This window comes from Gavialis gangeticus, unplaced genomic scaffold (assembly GCF_001723915.1).
Source record: "Gavialis gangeticus isolate Ggan-Ray unplaced genomic scaffold, GavGan_comp1, whole genome shotgun sequence".
Taxonomy (NCBI): domain Eukaryota; kingdom Metazoa; phylum Chordata; order Crocodylia; family Gavialidae; genus Gavialis; species Gavialis gangeticus.
Window position 1 is genome coordinate 51,463,575 of NW_017729030.1, and position 22,850 is coordinate 51,486,424.

The 22,850-nt window shown below is 41.1% G+C and overlaps 1 protein-coding gene across 11 annotated transcripts in view; it reads right to left on the reverse strand.

Annotated features, from left to right (window-relative positions):
• Positions 1-22,850, reverse strand: part of LRBA (LPS responsive beige-like anchor protein) — a 760,533-nt gene that overhangs the window by 417,343 nt on the left and 320,340 nt on the right. For all 11 annotated transcript variants that reach the window (XM_019522192.1, XM_019522187.1, XM_019522186.1 and 8 more), the window contains one exon: positions 13,915-14,023. In XM_019522192.1, coding sequence (XP_019377737.1) covers positions 13,915-14,023 — 109 coding nt within the window. The remainder of the gene's footprint in view (positions 1-13,914; positions 14,024-22,850) is intronic.

Below are 22,850 nucleotides of genomic sequence, written 5' to 3' on the forward strand. Positions count from 1 at the left end.
CAGCTGTTTGGAGCCAGCCCAGGCTCTGGGCAGCTGCAGCAAGCAAGCAGGGGGCAGGCTCCAAACAACTGTGCTGGGCTCCAGAAGCCTGCCATCACCTCTGTGCCGGAAGCAAGGGAGAGACCGGGGCTGCGCTGCCTCAGCCCCCTCCCTGCCTACTCTGACACGCAAGTGTATGCGCTGGTGTGGAGCTGATGCCAGAGCCCGGCACAGGTGTTTGGAGCCTCCCGGCTGCAGCCAGCTCGGGCTCTGGGGAGCCTGGTGCTCCCACCAGGCAGCTGAGACACTGCAAGCCCTGCTGGGAGCAGCCCAGGCTCCAGCAGCTACCCAGAGCTGGGGTAGCTGCTGACAGCCACAGAGCCCGGACTGGGGGGCAGGGGCTTAGGGTGGGGACACAGCGGGGCAGGAGCTTTGGGTGGGGGCATGGGGCAGTAGGGCTGGGAGGCATAAGGCAGCAGGGCTGGGGGGCAGGGGCACAAGCAGGGCATCCTGCCACGTACCCCTTGTCCTCAATTTGTTTTTCTGCCATGCCGGCACTCCGGCACCTTCTGAAGTAGGCATTGTGGTGTTTTTCGGCACTCCGGCCAAAAAACGTTGCCTACCTCTGTCCTATACAATCCATCCTGCAAGGACCCAGCTCTATCTGATAGACCCCCCTGCACCATGGAATGCAACTTCCACAACTATGTTCCTAAACTTGTTACAGAGTATTGCTTAAGAATGAAAAAAGTATCCCCACCTTTTACTGACAAATGCAGGTCTTAGACTCAAATTTCTCTCTCTAGTGTTTTCATTTACCATGCCAATATGAATATATTCTTTTTTTTAGTTTTTATTCAATTCTTTAAATATTGTTTAGGTCAAAATACTCCATATGTTTAGTTAACCAGTTATATGTCTTCATAAGTCAAGAAACAAAAAGCCACCCATTAAAAAAGAAAGTAAGTACTACTGGTCATCATTGTCTGAACAGTGACTGAAAACTCCAAATCAAGTGCAAAAATATTTTAATCTATTAAAACTATAAATATGAAAATATGCATAAACTGATTGCACTGGCCAGAACATGTGGTCCTAAGTTATTATTTCCTGCATAAAATATGAGAAAACTTTTCACTCATATTTAAAAGGTAAATGAACTTTGTTTTGCATAAAAGATGAGAGTACTAAGTTTAAAACCCTAGATAAAAGGGAACATGTCCAGCACTCAAGCTCACAGTAAAATATTTTCCTAAGCTAGACAAGTGGTTAGGACCACACTCAGATACAAGTGAAATGCAGATGCACCTAATTGGCTACAGATACATTTGACAAAGGAGGATCAATTCTTTCTCTTCAAAAATCATAATTCATGTAAGAAATTTCCATTGAGAAACAGAATTCACGAACTACACACATTACTGTAACTATAGCTCTTCAGTTATGCTGCCTGTACTCCTAATTGGTTCCACTCATATTATACATTCTGCTCATATGACTCATATTAATAATGGAGGCATATTCCAAAATAAGCACATACACCAATGCCAAACAGAATTAATATTAAAAGCAATCTTCTATAAATATAACAGGCTGATTCCAACAACAGGAATGGTTAAAGGGAAGCTCAATGAGATGACACCTGCATTAACTTTTTGCTTTATTGATGATGATAGAGCAGTATTCTATAAAGTAATGTTAATTAGCTACTTGATTTGTGATATCTCTTTAATGAGAATTCTTTTACTTTTACCTTGTTTCAAATTTTTAAATTATGAGGCAAAGTTATATTACCTATCATTTGAACTTAAAATAGGAAAAAGGGGGAAAAACAAATGTCAATAGCACTATTTTGTCCTTTAAGTATGAACTCCAATTAGGACAAAGATGCATTATTTAGACCTTAACTTATTTACATTACCAAACATTCATATTCTCCATCTTGTATGGCATCCAGCATACCCCTGTTGACTAAATAACTACGTATTACCTTTTCAATTATGTATTCTACTCAGTAGCACTTATGATGCACTGCCAGAGTGAAGGTCAGGGTTCCACATGACTAGATCATTACTTACTGCCCAGCCCAGGGGAGAGGACTGCTGAGAGACTAGACTGCACTTTCTCACACTAGCTTTAGGAAAATCTCTCTAATTAACATAGAGCCTCTATGTTTCTTTCATCTCAATTCAAAGTGTTAGTATACTACCAGGATAAAATTATACATAAACAATTAGTGATCACATAATTTTAATTTCTTTCTTTCCAGAACACAGTGGTCATTACTAAGAATCTTTTGAGTATGTTCTGTAAGCCTCCAAATCAAGATAGGAAGATGTTTTAAGTCTATCAATAACCCCCATTAAAAAGCCAAAAATAGAATAAAAAGAAAAAACCTCTATGCAGAGAGATTCAGCATCAATGGAAGTAAAGAGAAGCATATGACAGCTGCACATAAACTACAAAAATCTTAAAAACAAAAAAAATTTCTAACCAATATTGCAAAAGATGTATTAAATACACATACTGCAAATGAAAAACTTAATCATGTATATTGTACCCATGATGACCCCCCAATAAGTGGAGGCAAGGATTTTTGTGGGTGATATCGTTTAAATTATACAGTTGGTCCAAAGAAAAATATTGTTCACAAAATTCTTTGCTTCTTATCCTAGTAAGTAGTCATCCTAAAACCAGGTCCTTCCAATACAAACAAGTTTCACAATGAATACTGAATATCTACAAGTATCTTAGGAGCTTATGCAAATCCTTCTGCATTTATCTTCTACACATTTTACTTATACATTCTATAGACTAAGTACAGATAGTCAAAAAGCCCATGGCTAAACAGATTCAGTCTTTGCAGGTTAATCTAAACTGCATAATTTGCACCAATAAGCAAGTGAACAGACATTCATATACCTTTGATTTCAGAAATGCAACCACATGCCTGCAGGGGCCAAGCCAGAAGCTGGAGGATGCTAATCGCACCATCCTGCTCAGCTTGGGCCGAAGTTAGTCCACTCACCTTTCAAGGGAGGGTTTGTGGGGGAGGTGCAAAGCATGCATCCTGAGATTTTGGGGGACTGAGAGTTAACTTGAATCTGGAAGGAATCTGGGGCAGAAGTTCAATAAACAGATTTAACCTAAATCAGTTACGTCTGACACTACATCCATTAAGGTTTATCAAGTTGCAGCAAGGGAAGTTTAGGTTAGATATTAGGAAAAACTCTCACTAGGAGGGTAGTAAAGCACTGGAACACGTTACCCAGAGAGGCTGTGGAATCTTCATCCTTGAAGGTTTTTAAGACCTACCTAGACAAAGCTTTGGCTGGGGTGATATAGTTGGGGATGGTCCTGCTTTGAGCAGGGGGTTGGACTAGATGACCTCCTGAGGTCCATCCTGTCCGAACCAAATTTCAAAGTGTATGCTGGATAACACAGAGTTAAAGGGTTGACATGCGCAGACCGGCCATGGAAAATACCCAGAGGGCAGACAAGCATGCCCAGCACGTGTCCCCTGGGCGACCTCTGGCTTGTCAATCATGGCTCTGCCATGAGGCAATCTAAACTAACACCCTGCGCATGCTCAGTCTTACAAAAAGTATGACATAATTAGACTAGAAAATTCTATGAGGAGAGCAACCTGATTGGCCACCTGGCTGTCTTAACAGGCTTGTGAGCCCCCGCCCAAGGGGGGGAGACCCTGACTCGATGCTAGAGCAGAGACTGCCTTGGCAGAGACTGTCCTGGATAGAGATCAACCCGACCTGAGAGCAGAGGCTGTCTTGGCAGGGACTGCTCCTCAGGAGGGCCCTTAGGCCCACTGGTCTCCTCAATGCTGCGGTTTCGTAGCCCGTTCTTCTTCATGTTCGATCTGATTATTCCATTACTGAACTGATTTCTGGCATCGACACCGACCACGATTTTGACCAACCCGACTGACATTGACCACCGACCACGGCATTGCTACCTCGTTCCGGCATCAACCTCGGCATCGCTCACCACCAACGTTGACATCGTCACCGCACACTGGACTTCCGTTGCGTTACAGTTCGTTGTCTGTTATCCCATTTATGAGCTGTTGACCAGTCCTGGGACTACTGAGTTGGGCAGTCGCACCTAGCCTCTGGGCTAGAAAGCAAGGGCTCATCTCAAGAACCCCGTGGACCGACAGACCCCTTTGTTGTTCGTTGATTTGACTGTAACTGAACAAGCAAGCTTCTTTGCCTACGCTCCATAAGCGTAAGTAAATAAAATCCACCATTTGAAACCGCACATGTCTTCCGAACTGCTCAGACTCCTCGCCGTTAATCCCGCCTGTTCCGTACCAAAACCCTCGGCCCACCGTGACCTTGGGGCCGCAGTTCCCCGACACGTTCCAACCCTAATTTTCTGATTCTATGATCTTAAACCAGTTTCAGTCATTCTGAAAGCAGTTTATGTGCACTGAATTTCTGGGCTAAGTATGGACCATCAAAAACCTAAATTGATTCAGTCTTTACAGGTTTCTCTTAAACTGTGTAGATTGATCCAATAATAAAAAAGTGAACCGATGTTCACTTTTGAAACCAGAAAGGCAGCCAGACCCCGGCAGAGGCCCATACCAGTAACTGGGGGGGGTGCTAGAGCACACCTCCCAGCCTGCTGGCCATTGTCAAAGGCACCCAAATGCAGCCAAGCAGGACTTATCCTTGATTGGCTGCCCAGCATATGCCCCCCCAACTCCCTGCTGCCACCCCCAGAGGAAACCAGTCCCTCCAGCCCTGCACTGGCCAGATCCCCAGCTTTAGCAGCGGTTCCTCACCCTTGGGTCTCCCAAGCCCTGCCCCTGGTGCAAATAGAGGATTCTCCCCTTCCCACTCCTCAGTATGGTCCAGCAGGGCTTGGCACAGCCCCCACAGGTGGGAGGGGGAACAGTCCCTCCAGCCTAGGGCTGGCAATCCTCCAGCCTCAGTGGGGGTTCTCCACCCCCAGCAGGGATGTATTCCCCATCCTTGCCCCCCACCCCAACCTCTCAGAGGCAAGGGCAGCTGACAAGGAGGTGGTACTAAGGGACCCCAGCCTGCCTTTCTGGGCTGCAGGGGAGAAAAAGCCTGGGGGAGGGGGCTTTCTCCCCCTTCCTTGCAGACCCCAGCTGGGAGTCCAGTGCCTGGCTGGGTGGGTGCATTCCCCTGCCCCCTTGACCCTGGAGGCCGGGGCAGCTGGCAAAGAGGATGAGGCTAAGGTATCTGAAGCCCTGCTCTGTGCTGTGTGGTGTGCAGGGGGGCAAAAATCCAGCAGAGGTGACTTTTCCCGGGCCATGCAAACTGTGGCTGAGGGTCTGGTGTTGAGCTGAGTGGGTATGTTCCCTAACCACCCCACCCCACCCCACCAGCTCCTTAGACATAAGGGCAGCTGGAGAGGGGGCAAAGCTAAGGGATCCCAGCTTGGCTCTCAGGGCTGTGGGGGATGGGGAGGTGAAAAGCCCTGGGGAGGGCCTATGCATACCCCACGTGGGGGTCCCACGATCGGTGAGTGCATTCCCTTGCTAAGGCAATTCCAGACCAGCTTGAGTGTCTGTGGAAGGGGAGGGCAATAAGGCCCACAGAGGGTGCTTTCCCTCCCCTTGTGCTATACAGACCCAGGCTAGGGAGGTCTGGGGTCCATTCCCTTGCTCCCCATTCCACTGGGCTGACAGGCACAGACACAGACACAGACTAGGGAACAGAGGCTTTACTACCTCTCTTCTGTGAAAGAAGGGGGGAGGGGCCAGCCCTGCTCTGTTACAGCACGCAGCACCCTGGGATGCTGGGGGACAGAGTTAAATTAAATCAGGAGAGGATCTGGGGGACAAATTCTATAAACCGGTTTGACATAAATCAGTTAAGTCTGATGCTACATCCATCCAGGTTTATAATAAATCAGTTTGGCCATTTTGAAAGTGGTTTATGTGCACTGAACTTCTGTTCTGTTACAGGTATAAACCAGTTTCTGATCACTTAAACCAGGTTGTGTGTAACTTCTGTCTCTAGCCCTGCTGTGTTACAGATTTGAACTGGTTTCTGATCACTTATACTGGTTTACGTGCAACTTCTGCCCCTAGCCCAGTGTTTCCCAACCGGCACAAAAGTGTGCTGTCAGAAATGAGCAGGTGTGCCGTGGAATTTTGCCATGGCAATGAGCTACAGTAGGTATGAGGATGGGGAATGCCCGCAGGGGATGTGCTGTGGAAAAATGTTATTCATGTAAGTGTGCTTTGGGCTGGAAAAGATTGGGAAACACTGCCCTAGCCTATGTGACTGGGAAAGTAGGGAGTGATTATTAGAAATTGTTTAGGTAGTTTTTTCTAGTTTTTTGGATGGGGAATGCAATGCAAACCACATTTTATTCTAATAATTATCTACATTTCATTGAAATATTCCTAATTATTCTTTGCAAGCATTTAACACAAAAAGATTTTTAAATCATTCTTGAAATACGAATGGCCCATTAGCACAAAATGCTTCATAGTAAATGCTCAGACAAATCTAAAACTGTATTAGTTTTCTTCCAGCTCAGTTGAAAAAATATGCAACTTGTATTCATTTAAACTACAGAGCAACACAAACATTTCACTCTTGAAGAAAAGAATCTGTAGCAATATCTTTTCACGTAAATCAGAAAATCTTTTTTTGCCAGTTTGCCAGATTACAGCATCTGATAGCTATTACAAAGACAGACTTCACTGTTGTTCTCCTCAGACTGGTTCACAGGAGGTAGTTAAAATAGGAACTTTCAGCTACAGTATGAAGCTGCTTCTGCAGCAACATCATATTTCTGATAACTCTTAAGCATGCACCTCTTAGCATCTATTCATACTAAGGTAAGCCTGAATTACAAGGATGGAAGGAGGGAGGGGGAGAAAAGCAGGCCTCCAAGCACCCGTGTGAGCTTTTCTGTCTTCTCCTCTTCCTTTTCTGGCCACTAAAGAATAATAAGAGACAAACCCTTGACATGTTTTCCTTCACTCTGGCCTGTTGGGATATTATTTTATCCCTCTGAAACCCTTACTTCCCCATTGAACAGCTACACCTGGGGTACTTTTCAAGCTGTGAACAATAACTAATTCTCTCATTTAAGAACACTTTTCCTGTCAGGGGAAAAACTTACCAGAAAATTGTCACCTCAGGAATATGGTAAACATAATTCTTCAGTCTGAGACTGTTCAACATATTGTAACAGCACAATACTTTACAAACTGAGCCTTCAGAAAACCAAACTCCCACTATGAGAATTACATGGGAACAGTTTCTATTTTATTTTCTCTTAAAATCTAAATAAGACACAGAAGTTGCTTGCAGATGTTAAAAACAAACACACACACACCCTATGCTTTACTTTAAACTCAGTGCATTCCCATGCCAAGCCGTGTGCATGCCCAGAAGAGGCAGCACCGTAGCTGGACCCAGTTTGCCCAATGTCTGTATAGATCGAGCGCTTTAATGGGGTGTTTTTGGCTACTTCATCTAATAGCTAACTGAATCAGCTTCAGATAAAAGTGCCAAAAAGCCCTGCTGAAATGCCCAATCTATACAGATGGTGCAAAGCCGTGCAGAACTAATGCGCTGCTTCTTCTGGTAAAGTGCACTTTTTTTTTAAAAACATCTGCAAGCAGCCGAAGAAACAGGTTCAAAATTTTTTCTTCCTCCTTCTACCAATAGATGGAGGTATAATGCCTGAGCTACCCTCTGAAAATAGCATTTACTTAAAAATGTAAATTTCAAAGGAGTTAAACCGATTCAAAGTGAAATAGGCAATGCCTTGTTTTTGTGCAATGAGTCTAGTTGCCAGAAAGCTATATTTTGCAATAATATAATTTAGCTGCATAAAGAGGTATGATAACATTTGGTGTCAGTGCTACAAAATGCCTGAAATTTACATTACCAAGCATTAACTGCAAATCATTCATACTGAAACTGCTAACAGACCATAATACACTAAGGAATACTGCCAAATAATTTTATTTTGACAAATCTGGCCACTGTCATTAAGCCCCCTTAACATGAATCCTTCATAAAAGGATACTGCAAAGATATACTAATCTTGTCCCTAAAGTATCAGCATGATAGAAGAATCTTGTAGCAAAACAGCTTCTATTTTAAAAATAAAGACCAGAAATTATGTGGAAAATATAGGTATTTTCTATGGAAAGTGTACCCCTCCCAAATAAAATGTTATTTTATGAATACAGGTTAATCATCACCATAGATAATGTTATATACAACAACAGGATGCAAAACAAATAACATTTGAAAAAAGTGAAAACGATTTATAATTTTCCTTTGTAAGGCTTTGATCTCCATCTGATGTAAGACTACTCAACCATGCTCAGCTTCCAAGTCCCATTCCCTTGATACAAAAGAACATCCTTTGTAACCGTTAATGTTTTGCTACATGAGGAGGAGAAAGAGTATAGTATACATGAGATGTTACTTATTACTGAAACTTCCGTATTTCATATCCTGTCAAGAGGAAAACAGTTTTTTTTTATTTAAAAACATCATTGGAAGACAGACAAACAGGGCAACACTGCACCTTACCCAAGTAAAGACAATGTTCATATTAGCATTAAGATTTGTTTTTGAGCACGAACCATAAAGTAAAACATTCACAGTTTATTACAGCTAAACCTTGGCCTGTAAACTGGTACTGAATAAGAATTAAAACTGTGAAGAAGTCTAAGTTTTCCGCATGAAGAAACATAACTGAACAGAAAAGGGCAACAAATTTTACAGCAGCTGGAAATGCTAGATTTAATTATTGAAGAGAAATCATGCAGAGAAGTTAGCTGCCTAACATGATTTATAACAAATGCGAAGAAAAAGTCATGTGAAATACTCATTTAATCAACAAAAGCAGGAATAATCAAAACAACAATTCTGTGGATGATGCAAATTTGAGAGCAAAGGCAAAACAATAAAATAATTTCAATGCCACTCTATTTTAATAAGATACTTAAATCCACGAAGATAGTCAACTATTTGATTTATTTTAAAGAACAGTGGTTTGTAGGACTATCAAAATGACTGGGCAGTCAAAGGCAGTCGCTACTTTTCAGACTGACTAAATAAAAACAACAGATTCCTGTTTACTGCTACTATTGCATATTCTTCATACTACACTACACTCCTTAGAATTTAGAAACATTTCTTGGCAATATTGTGCATGGTTTCATAAAATAGTCAGAGGCAGTTAGCTATGCTAGTTTGATGTCAGGCAGACAGCAGGGTAGATATGCCCCTTTCTGGGCAAACTAAATTAGCAACGTATAGAATAAGCTTTCTTAAGCAAAGGGCTTATTTCATCAGATGCTGTGAAGGGACTGCAGGAAGCAGAGTTGCTAAATAGAAAGCAATGATTAGAATACAAAGGGTAGGAAAGGGAGAAGAAAAAGGAGGATCCACTACTTCATAAAGAAGTGCTGTATGAAGTTCTTTATAAAGAAGAGGCTTCTTCTCATTCCCAGGTTTCATACTTGTGTACCTTAAAGCCAAGAAAGAGCTATTGTCAGGAAGGAAGGACTGCTTAAAATATTTTATTCTGCCCATTGAGTGGAGATATGGCGGCATGGAATCTGATCAAAACCAAGTCGGGTTATTCAATATTTATCTCAGCTGATACTGAAGAGAGAAATTGAAGGTGCCTTGGGGCTTGAATTGTTTATAGCCCTTGGATACATATTTAGATTTACACAAAAATAACCCGTGGTGCCTACCCAAGACTTTTGGTACAGCTGCCATAAATTACAAAACAAAACAAATTAAACAAAATACAAACTCCCCACAACACCAAATCCAATTACCATCAAAAAGTCAACTCTGCAGCAGCCTGCACAAATAGATGTTCTGAGACAGCACAAAACCAGATTTTCAAGGTAATTTATATGAGGAGGACTAGATGCACATGTGTAACTAGTAGGCAGGGCACAAAAGTAAGCAGCAAGGCACCCGAGCAGAATTCCCAGCTCTAACTCGGGAGAAATTTTGAAACTGTTGAAGTGACTTGTATGCACAGGTCCCACCAATATTCAGTGGACCTTCTGGTCCTGATTGTTATTGTTGATATGAATACTTCCATCCTCACTCTATAATCCTAGGTAATTATGGTTGCTGTTTTATAGTATCTCATCTGTAAAATGAGTATGGTATTGCTTCCTAAAGCACATCTGAGGACACAGAGCATATATCCATTTCTTCCATGAATCCGTTATGTATATCAACCATTGCTTCCTCAAAAAATAATAAAATATGATTGGGAAAAGAGAAGAGTTCAGAAAAAGCATAATAAAAAGGATGGCCATTGTTGTCCATACCTAGTCAAAGAAAGCCTTTTCTTTCTCTCTTAGCCATGCAGGAGAGGAGCCAAAAAGGTATGAACCCTGTTAGAGGAAATGGCTGCTGGCTTCTCCTGCCCCTCTGGGCTAAATATTGGAATTCACATGTAGATAACATGTCATTTGTTAATTCCCATCACCACTCTTCTTCCTGATATCTAGTTGCCATCTCACACCAGAAAAAAAAAACCTGTGAATACTTGCAATACAGAAAGAAACATAATAGTGTCCCCGTTGTTCTAAGGTACTTGGGATGCTGCAAATAGAGATATCAGGTGAAAAATACTTGTCTATATCCAATTCTGAGGTGCGCTCATTCAGCAAAGTGATGCCTACTCTTTGTACAGTACCCATGCCTTTCATTCACTTTACCTCACGTGGTTTCTGCTCTTCCTCCAGTAACCACCATACATTCTATCCAATTATCAGTTTTTTGTAGCAGTCTTTTTTTATTATTATTTCTGAAGCCAAATTCTCCAGAAACCAGGCTGAAACAAAGTCTTTCAGTGGTGACATTTGACTTCCATTTAGAAAGGAGAAACCTCCATTTCTAAAAATCAAATTTTCTGATTCCTATAATATTCCCACAGAAAATTCTATTAACTAGCAGATAATCCTAGTTCAAAATAGCTCAGATCTATAGGTCTTTTGGATACACTGCAAGACCCTGGCTTTGGGAAGGAGAAAATTTCAGGCAGGATAACACTCAGGATAATGAAGAAGGCTTTGAATAAAGTTTGTTTCTGTTTATTGTTGAATAAAGGTTGCTCTAAAAGAGTTTTATACAGCATCACCAAGAATAAGACAAAGACATTCCTTTTATTGTTTGTAAACATAAAACAGTTTAAGGAAGGAGAGCAAATTCTTTAAAATGTCTCAACATTATTGGGATCTTCCTCTCCAATTACAGCATCTCCTCACCACACTGGCCCTTCTCCCCCCACAGCTCTGTCACACCCAACCCGAACCAGCTTCTCTTCCCAGCTTTGTGTGTGTGTGAACAAAGACTGCCAATCTTAAATGCTGTGGCTCTAAGTGACCATAAGAAATCAACCAATGTGACTAAACAATGCTATTGGACTAACACACTTTGCACAATAGATCTCAGCTTTTCATTTCTGAGACATATATGTATAAACTATTAGTGATATTTATAAATGTACAGTAATATTTCTCTCTCTCTCACACACATATCACAGAAATGGAGAGGCTAAGGACTGTTGTGGCAAAGTTCGTTAGTGCAGTAGCAATGTGCCTGCAGAAAAGATTTATTTCAACTGTGTGCATCTGGTTTACTTTGCCAGTGCTGTAGCAGACTAGATTCACCACCCCGTCCCCCCACCTTCATTTTCCTATCTGCTACAGCACTAGCAAAGTTAACCAGACATTAAAACATTTGAAAATCAAACCATGACATACATTTGACAAGCCATGCAGAGATTTCTGAACGCTGACTAGACTGGGGGAGGGGGGGAAGTTTCTAATGAGAGAGGCTAATTATTCTCCCTTCCATAAAGAAGCCACAACATTCATTGCAGTCTATCTAGAAGTCACTTATCTCTAAAACAACATATTTGGCATTTGAGTGTTTTAAAAGTTCCAAGAGCTATATATCATTATTTTTACACATCAACAAATATGATGCTACAGAATTAGATTTTCCAAACACTTTCCTGCAGCAGACACACAGCAACACAACTAAACTTGATAAACAAAACAGAACCGTTTCTTATTTCAGTAACCTAGTATCTGTTTAAGTTCAAACTGACACAAGTTAAACCCCTTGAGCTGTCATACTGAGATAGAGATTCAAAGCAGCATCTGCTTAAAGAAGTGTCAATCAGCTTCCATCCTAGAGAGTTCAGGCATAAGCAACACACAAAGCTATAATAAAAAGAAGTTCTTGTTCAGCGTATGTTCCTGCCAAACACCACAAAAAAACTGTTCTGAGAATGAAATAAGGTTAATGGTGAAGTGTATCCATTCATATCCCACATTTACATGACAAGGCCCAATGCTTCACAATTTTTTTCTTAGTTTACAGCTAAAAGAAAAAAAGTGAGCCGTTCATCTAATCAATGATACCATGTCATGGACAGAGCTTCTGCATAAATCCAGAACATGAGATGTCAAGCATGTCCCACTCCAATGATTATCAGGCAATGAACTAAAAAGATGCACTTTTCATCTCCACAGGACTGTCGCCAAACCCTTGATGCCTTGATGCAATAAATGAAACATGCCTGCTATTTCACCACCACAAAATGGTACTCTGGATATGTTACAACATCTCTGTTTGCAGGAGGGGGTAACTAGCTCTAGATGAAGTGCAGATATGTTATTAAACAACGCACAGCTTGAATCCTGGGGCCAACACAGATGACCTTTAAAACATAAGCACTGTCTAAGACAAATATGCTTTCATCTTTGTATTTTTTTCAAGTAAAGATTTAAGAGAAAAATAGTTTAGAAATACATTAAAAACACAAGCATGCCTTCATACACTAAACATTTCATTTTAAAAACAAAACACAAGCAATATAGCATATTAGAAGAAAGATTTAATCCCTTTAAAATAGAATACCACTGAATTCAAAGAGATTTCACTAGCTTCATTTTAAACAATCAAATAAGGTCATACCCACACAAAGGAACTCTGTTAACCAGCTGATGCCCAAAATTGTGGGCTTGGTTAAACAGGAGTTACCAATAAGATTTCATTTTTTTAATAGTTCAGTGAAAATACATGTCTACCGTTTATTTTAAAATTCCCCTGGAGTCATGAAAATACCAGCCTCACAAAACTGCGTTGTGTCATGTGAAACATAATCAAACAAATTAAAAACTAACTATGACAAAATTAAGTGAAACAGTAAACAAGCCATATAATAGTAAAAATTAGACAATTTCTGTTTTGATATAATAGCTGCGGTAAGATCTCTCTAGTAAGGATTTTGAATATGAGTTTTAGTTTGATATATGATACTTTAGTAAAATAGCTGTAATGCCACAAAGCTTCATTAATAGTAAATGCTATAATCATGTTGGCTTTCTCCCCTGCTCTCCAACCTTTTTTTCTTGTAGATTCTACAAAGTACTAGGCAATCCCCCACATCCCCATTCTTCTGCTGAAGTCATCGGGGGGCACATCTACTCCACAGCATTGGCACGTCCAAGCTGGGACACTACTGAACACACCCCATGTACCCACTCCTACAAGCACACCCCAGACTTAGAAATATGTCCATGAAGTTGCCTTACAGCACCTTTCTGTACCTGCTGGGCAGATTCCAGTATCCAACATGCCTGAAAACAGTGACTGGGAATGACCAGAGGCTCCTCAAGGGCATACTTCCAGGTCTAAGGCATGACTGCAGATGTAGGTGGCAGGACACGTTTGGGACTATCCTAGCCAGGGAGCACCACCCCAAGACATGTAGACATGCCCTGAGTTCAGGATACCTTGCATCTCCCAGGTGTGTTCAGTGCCTTGCAGTACTGAAGCTTTAATTACTAAAGCATGTGTGTTGCACTGGCATCTGCCAGAACTACCGTTTTCTCCAAGATTTCTGACTTCTTACCTCAAATTCAGCATGCCTGTGAATATCCTCTGCTCTCTGTCTGCTCAAGATAAATTCTGCTTCATTTGCCACTCTTACTAAGTGGTCCTTCATAGTTTGGCTTAACAATCTAGGGGCACAAAATATTTAAAAATTAGCGGTTATAAATTCAGAAAAATCAGGGAAATATCATTTATATACAACTCTTTGAGGGCTGCTCCAGAATACTGACCTGTTACGTTTAAAAAAAAACCTGCAAACAAATAATTTTCCAGCAACCTAAAGAAAATGCATCAAAAAGTAAAGATACAGTACTAAGAAGCATATGACCGTTACCATTTAAGGTGACAAAAGGCAAGGTTGAGGTGCATCACAAACTGAATCAGAGGTGACTGTTTGTAAAACATGAGGAAATACCTTTCACATGCCTGCACACCCCAAAATGTCATTGCAAATATTAATAAAAGCAACTGTTTTAAACATGTAACATATATGTGTGCATGCATGTAGTTTCAATAACTGATGAAAGGTTTGTGAAATGCACTGCAAAACAATTTTCCCTTCTCCACTGTAATAGCAATTCTACACTGTGATATATTAAGTAATATTTTAACGATTGCAAAACATGCCCAAACTCACAAATTCAATGCTAAGGTACAGAGCTGTTCCAGTTTGTATAGTAAATAAGGCTGTAATTCAATCTAGAATTTCTGAGGTCTTTAAGACCATAGCTTGAGCAGTCTATGAATGGCAGTATAGCTGATGGGTTGAAATACGGTCCAATTATTCAGCAAGTTCACAGACGGTTACTAAAAATGTTCACACAAATTCTTTTTAAATTACTAAAATTATGATTTCTAAAGTTAAAATTGATATGGCATGCAAATGATGCAAGAGAAGCACAATACTACAAAAGCATTAAAAGACAACTCGTAAGCCAGAAGAAAATATGGCTGATTTTTGTTCCTAAAATACTTTATACTATACTAAATAATAAAACACACTTCGTACAGTTTTGGATTTATAGAGGTAATTTAAGGTTGGAGATTGGGAAGAACGCTCTAACCAGTAGTTAAGCAATGAAACAGGCTACTTAAGAGATATTGTAGAATCTCCACCCTTGGCAATTTTCATGAGCAACTTAGACAGACACTTGACTGGGATAATCTAGTCAGGAAAGGTTCTGCCTTAAGCAGGAGGATGGACTAGTTCATGAGGACCTATACACCCCTACTTTCTCATGATCCTAAAACAGCCATCAAACTATCAAACTTATAGGCAAAGACTACCTTTCTAAGAGCTTGTATAATCTTATGCAAATTCATGTACTCTAGGTACAGAAGTGTTCCCCTTTTTTCTTACCCTGTGTCCCCTTTTTGAATATTATGTTCTAGATCCGGCATAAATGTTTCTATCTATTCAACCTTCGACAGGACATCTAGCAGTCTAGTATGGCACCTTCTGCATACACTTAATCTTTGAAAAGGCCTGTCATACAGGCAAAGGGCACTTTAATTCTGCCCTCTCACCAAAATCCTCTTCCTTTCAGAACTTGCTCTGTCGTTTTAAACTTCATCTCTTCCAACAAACTTCATCCAAACTTCCAACACTACCCACTCTTAAAATTATCACAGAAAATGATACACTTTAATCAAACATTTATTTGAGAACACTCTAAAGGAGATATAAATGAACCTATGGACCACCATGCAGGAATTACAGTTCTACTCTATTTTATGGTCCCTCTTTCTCTCTCTCTGATACCCGCTTTGCTAATCCAACATATGTCTCTCCAACTATTGTTGAGGAATACACTACAGCAATAGGACCTGCCTATTCCTTAAGATCTTTTTTCTTCCTCATCCCATTTAGATGTGTTACGCTTAACAATAATATCTTGTAAGCTCATGTTAAAATATATTTTCTTCTATTCTAATGTAACTTGTCAGTGCATGCATTACTGCCATTTAAAACCAAGAGCTATAGATATAAGTCATATACTTACACTTGCTTACCATTTTATGGCAGCACAAAGGCCAGGCAAACAGATATCCATGCCCCTTGTGCCAATTCTGTGCCTCAGAATCTGTGGCCACAACACAAGTGGTATCAATTTGTGCTGCTATTCTGCACATGCTTGTTTGCTTTAAGATGGGAAAGTGCAGGCAGCTTGGAGCTTCCCATGCTCTCCAGCCACCCAAGGAAGGCACTCCCTTGGCACTGCCTAGGTTGCCCCATATGGAATATCCTGGGCGTGCTTTGCTACAAAAGGGGAAACCTGAGGTTTCCTTGTTTGTAAAGATGCATGCCTAGACTAGGGCACATCTCTGCAAACAGGAAAACTGAGTTTCCCTGCTAGTACAGGGAGTGCCCAGGGATTCCCCAGGCACAGCTCTGCTAGTGGGAAAACTTGGGGTTCCCCCATTTTCAGAGAGACACCCCAAGTGTTGTCCCTCAGGATCAGCCCCTGACACATCCCAGCACAACTATTCCACTTCATTTGGCAACATTTGTTTATACCCTGAGAGCACACCTCCACAGGCAGAAGACATCAGCAGGTAGCAGGAGTCAGCTAGGGAAGTCATAGATGAAGAGGGCTGGTAAGCCCTGAAAGAAGTAAAAAGAACAAAACAATAGAAAGCCTCAGAGACAAGAGCTTAGTTTCATAGTGCTTAGGGTCAGAAGGGACCTAAACAGATTATCAGGTCCGACCCCCTGCCCGGGGCAGGAACAAGTGCTGGGGTCATAACACCCCAGCCAAATATCTATCCAGCCTCCTCTTGAAGACCCCAAGGTAGGAAAGAGTACCACCTACCTTGGGAGTCCATTCCAGAGCCTGGCAGCCCCAACTGTAAAGTAATGGCTCCTGATGTTCAGCCTGAACCTTCTCTCTAACAATTTGTAGCCATTATTCCCAGTAAACCCCGGTGGTGCCTCACCTAATTTCCACTGGTGTCCCCTGGTGAGTTTGTAAACAGCCACTAGATCCCCTCTCAGACTAGACTGTGAAAGGTAGTGACTAAGTTGCTTTGCATTTTTCTGTCCACTGTTTGTATGATAATAAAAAAGGCCTGACTTTACCTCCCCAGCTGGGTAATATATCTACAAATTTAGAACTACATATACAACCACACTCTCTCAAGTAATTTAAGTTTTATATGTAAAGTGCTTATTTAAAAGAAATCATTTTGTACTTTACACATAAAACTTAAATTACTAAGTCATATATTAGTAACAAAAGGCGATAGTCCCAATAACATTACAGAGATAACTCCGCCAGGGCTATGTAATCCAAAGGTGTTTTGGTGTTTTTTTGCAGGGAGGGAAGGGGAGAGGGTGAGTTAATTAATGCTTACTTTTTCCCCCCTAATTCAGGGAAAATGAAATCATAGATGTGCTAATGAGGGCATGGATAATGTATAAATGATTCTGTTGATTGTTTAGAAAGAATAAATGTATACCCTATTATAACAGTATAATGGGAAACAACATTTGCCCAGTTAAACCTTTATCACTGGATATGCAGTAGCAAAAAAATTCAGCTTGAGTTTCAGATCAAACATGGAAATCTGTAAAGTTTGCTGCTAGAAAGATCTCTACCTTCTTTAGCAATGTATTTATAGGACCCCACTGTTATGGGTCAGTGGTAAAATCTTTGTCTGCAGCGTGGGTAACCTAGGTTCCATTCCCAGACATGCAGACTCAGTCTGGCCTTCAGATTCTGTCTCAATGGTATAAGGGCTGATTAAAGGTCTGGCCAGCTTCCATTCCACCTTACTTCTGCCTAGGCATGTGTGTCAAACATCTGGGTGACCTCTCATTCATACACCATGATCCAGAAGGTTCAATGGTTGCTTACTAAGATTAAAGGGACATTTTGGCATGTTGGCTTTGGAAATCAGTACTGAAAAAGCAAAAAATAAGACAATTTTGGAGTCACTTTTCAGACCAGAATTGTATTTTAATTATTACCAGAATCTTTTACTTCTAAAGTGACTTGGTACAATGGATAATGCTGTACAAAGCACAATAATTTTCCCTGTGCATGCTTTTATTATATTCAAAATGAGTTTTAGATCTTAACAGTCACAACATCCAAAACTCCCCATTGTAAATAAAACATTTTTTTTCCTAAATAAAGTACTGCACTGAAATATACTGCAGTTTTAAAATAAAAGTCTCAGGAAAATATGTCATTTCATTTTAAGGTGTCTGACTACACACCAAAATATTCTGGACACAAAAAAATCTAGCAGGTGTGAATAGAATTCAGTATTACAAAGCACATGACAAAAAACACCATAGGTATTTCAGTCATTATCTGTTACATAATTCTAAGATGCTTTTGTGCATCTGAATCCCTCAAACATTTACTACTACTTCTTCCTTTTTACCCACATCTCTTCTGAAGACTCTTAGCTTCTAAACATACAAGTGTATACACAGCAGCTGAGGAAGGTGAGTGGCAGTTCACTTAGCATGATGAGAGAAAATGAATGAAAATGTGTATGCAGGAAAAGAAGTGAATGAAAGAGTACAAGGGAAGGGAGTAAAAGACTGAATGAATAGAGAGTGGCAGATGAAATGGAAAAAGATGAGGAAAGAAGTGGGGTTAAATGGATAAGAGGGAAAGAAATAAAGACAGGTTAATAATACAAAAAAACCCCAGAAATAATAGCAAGAGAGAAAGAGAAAATGGGAAGTGTTAAAAATTAAATTAGGAAGAGCTTGACCTGCAGAAACAAGACAGAAAATGAAGTAAAGGACTTGTGATAAGGAAAAGCATTAAAGGGGTCACTGATAGGTAGGCATGTTTTTCTACCACTCTTCTATATATATGCCCTGATTTCTACTGCAAGAAGCTGTCAGAAAGAAGGGGGAAGGAGGAGGCAATTTCTTTTTGTCCTTTCACTCCAGTTTCTAGTACCCTTCCTTCGTGACCCATCTCTGTGATCACCGCCACTAGATGTCCATGTGCACCCTTATACCTAAAAAAGATTTATCTTCCAACCGTTTCATTAGTCAAATGCACTGTCTACATACATCTTCATTTCTAGTATGTGCTATAAACACAGGAACACTGTGGAGAATAATGTCTGTCAGGGCAACTGATCTTTCACTGCAGTTGCTCTCTCCCCGATTCAAGAATTCATAGCTTTAAACAAATGAAGAAAGCAGACAAGCAACATGGAGACGCAGAGGCAATATGCTCTCAGCAAACAACTGTTATTGATAAATAATCTTTCTGGTTTTCCTCCAGTAGTCTTAGAATATCCTTGTTATTGGGAATTTAGTGCCCAAGAAGGCAAAGTGAAGAGTTCTAGCTGAATTAGGTTTGTTCTAGTGCCAAACAACTGCATCAGTTCCAGATCTGGTGGCAACAAAGTATTAGAAGTACTTATAATTTTGCTCCCCCAAATCTTACTCAGCAAGGGACAAACTGTTTAAAGCCTATACAGAGAGTCAGTGAGCAGTTTCACCAAATACTCTAGCAAAAGCAGAAAAAAGAAAAAAAAAAGGTTTGGGGAAATGAGAACAAACTAGTGGTCTGAAAACAATGGAAAGGAGCAACTACTTGGCCGGAAGTTATGGCTAGAACGGGTACTCTTTTTTTTAGAGAGTGGACAGATGTAACACTTGAACTGTCCCAAGAATGTCACTGATTGGGAACTGGTTCACAAGTGTCCCCGGACAGAAGTGTCCATACACATGCTGCTAAGGGTTCTAAATAGAACCCTCACCTTTCAGAGTGCCAAAACGCCACCGTGGGGTGGTACAGTACCCCGACCATCATGCCTTTCTAGGGGTCAGTGCTTAGAGTCTTCCCCAGAATCCACCTAGAGCATGGGTGGGCAAAATGAAGCCCAGGGGCCAGATGCAGCCTGCCAGGCCATTCTATCCAGCCCACAGGGCCCTTAAAAAATTTAGAAAATTAATATTTATCTGCCCTGGGCTGCCTGTTACGTGGCCCTTGATGGCTTGCCAAGACTCAGTAAGCAGCCCTCTGCCCAAAATAATTGCCTGCCCCTGCCCTAGAGGGAGGAGAAGACCGAGATTAGGGTAAAAGGTTACAGTGGAGGGGTGGCCAGGTGTTGGGCAGGATTCATGCTTCTCAGGAAGCTGGGTGCTGTGCCTCCTCCTCAAAAACTCCCTAGTTGTTCCAACTCTTGTGTGCAGCGTGGAAACCAGGGCAGAGCTGGCTGCAAGCCTAAAGCACAGAGAAGCAGCAATTACCAATTAATGAGCTAATTCTCTTCACATTGAGCATATGACAGCCATTTTGTTCTACGAAATGTCCATTTTACAATGGCTCTGTTCCCCAACCCCACAACCCAGCAAGTGACATGTGTTTACTGTTACAGGCACAACCACCCACCCACCCCAAGCAGGAGCCATAATGGCCACTCCTCTCCCAAAACCTAGCTACCTCTCCACCCCAAATAAGCCTGGGATCCCTAGCAGGGAAGTGAAACCAACACAGAGGTTTTATGCTTCCCCAACCCTGAAGACTGTGGTCTCTCTCTGTCTTTGGGCAGAAGAGTCCTGGTAGCCTCCCAGAGCAGCCACATGGCCCTGCATGGGCTTGGCAGGGAGCCAGGGGCTGAACGGCAGCACAGTTTGGGATGCCTGGAGGACTGACCGGACACTAGGCATGGAATGATCTGTACTTGCACATCACATTGAACCGGATCAAGATAACCCAGCTCAAAACAGTACTCGACTTTCTCCGTGCACAAAAGAGTAATGGTTTAAGAGGGCAGCAACTGGCACATTCTAATTGTATGCGAATGAAATGAGAATATATCAAGTGCAGCAAAAACACTCTAACTTTTAACACTCTTTTCATCCCGGATTAAAGTTTGCTGCATTTGAATCATTCTCAGCTCGCTCACACACAATTAGAACTAAAGGCTGCCCTTTAAAATGTTCTCCTCTTGAAGGGGCTCCAAGGGCTCATGGTTGACACATATGGTCGACACCCTTAGAGGAATATTAAAAAAATAAAAGGAAAAAAAACTTCAAGCAAGGAATCCTAACAACTTTGTGAGGCTAAGATTTAACCTTACGGCAAAAAAGATTCACGTGCTTGAAAGAATACCTTCAGGACAACTCAAAAAAGCATTCTTTTAAGAGTCCCATAGCATAAGGATCACTGCAATGAAGTCAATAGTTTTTGCCACAGCTATCTTGACCAAGCAATTATCCCAAGCCATTTAGCGGTACATAAAGCAATTATTTTTGAAAGTCCTGGAGCACTGTAGGGTGAGTGAAATCTATTACACTGTGTACTGGGCACAGTGAAATCAGAAACTTGGGCAACCCCATAAAAAAGCATTGTTTCAATAGGATCATATGTAATAGACAGCAGTTAAGAGAAACAGATCGCAAGTGCTCCTCTTTTTAAACTCAAACTCCTGAAACAAAGAATGTCTTCCAATTCACTGGAAAACTTTTGCCTCACACATTCTAATAGAAGACTCTTGACTTGAGAAGCGGCATCCCACAAATGCAGCATTCAGGCTACCAATCTGAGAAGCTTCAGGTGGACACTCTCATACCAAGCCAGAGACAAAAAATCTGGCAACTGGAAAATAAAACTTGTGATGCCCTCACTGGAGTCAGGATATTGGACAGGAAAAGAAGATCTTCCCTGGATTGTTTGCAGCATCTCAGCTCCATCTTGATCATCTTCCAGAAAGACATCCGACTCAATGGAATTGTGGGGATGGCTTGAACTCTAGTCCCAAACAGAGCCCACTTTAGAACAGAACTGAAAAAATATAGCCCTATTTAAACAAAAGACATGACTTGCTTCATTTGTAAGACATATAATGCAATATAGAAACCTTGATAAATCATGTGTGCTATTGTATGCAAACTCTACTCAAAGAATCTCCCAGGGCATTGTTATTCTCTGACAAATGAGTCTTAGTACACACTAAAGAGGTGGCCCATTGAGGGCCTGGCAGGTCGGATGGCGAGGCTCTGCAGGCCAAATCTGGCCAGCAGGCTGGATGTTTAACATTCCTGCTTTAGAAGGAGAGCGTATGAACAGGGTATACCTACAACAATTGATCCCCTGTTCATACACCCTCCCTGACTTCCAGAAATTTCAGAGGGACAGTACACTCTCAAGAGCAGCAGTCTAAATTAAACTCGAAAGTTGCTTTAATCCATTACTGTAGTATTGTCCAAACAAGTTCGGGCATGTTTGTATTCAGTCAAAAGAGGGAAAGCCTCGTGAGCCTGACACAGAGCTCAGCCGCAGTACACCATTTTCTTTATGGAACACTTCTTATGGAGGATTAACCATTTGGACTATACCTTAACTATGCCTTAGGTCATAGTTGAGACTAAGAGGAATGCCCTCTAGTTTATACCAAGGAGGTGGTACATATGAACGAAAAATCCTGCTCAGAATTTCACCTGCAAATAAAAAGTTTCAATTGCCAATGATGATGACAAAACTATATGCAGAGTGGAACTCCAAGCAATAACCCCATCTGTCATCTGAGACCATTACTATAGAGAAGGAAGTTGTCTAAGGATGCACATCTCTAACCAACTCAAAATATTTTAGTGTAAATGGCAGACATGCTGTAGCTTAAGTGTTCATAGCATCACAAAAGAACTGAACCCTCAAATATAACCTGGTGAAAAGCTCCCCGCTGCACTGGTAAAGAACCGTTTTCTGTCAAGAGCATTTATGTTGCTATGGAATCCTTTGCATTTAAGCAGTCCAGGGTTCATTATTCCTTTAGTGCAGGGATGCAAGTTTCCTTATTATATAAAAAAACAAGAACCAGACTATTTGCATACTTTACTGTAGGCCAACGTCTAGATACAGATTTCTGAGGCAGAGCAAGGTATAACAGTAAAACTGGGTTGGTCTTTCTGCATTTTTGTAAAAAAGGGTATGGAGGAATAACAGATATTCTGTTGAGTATATTTAGACT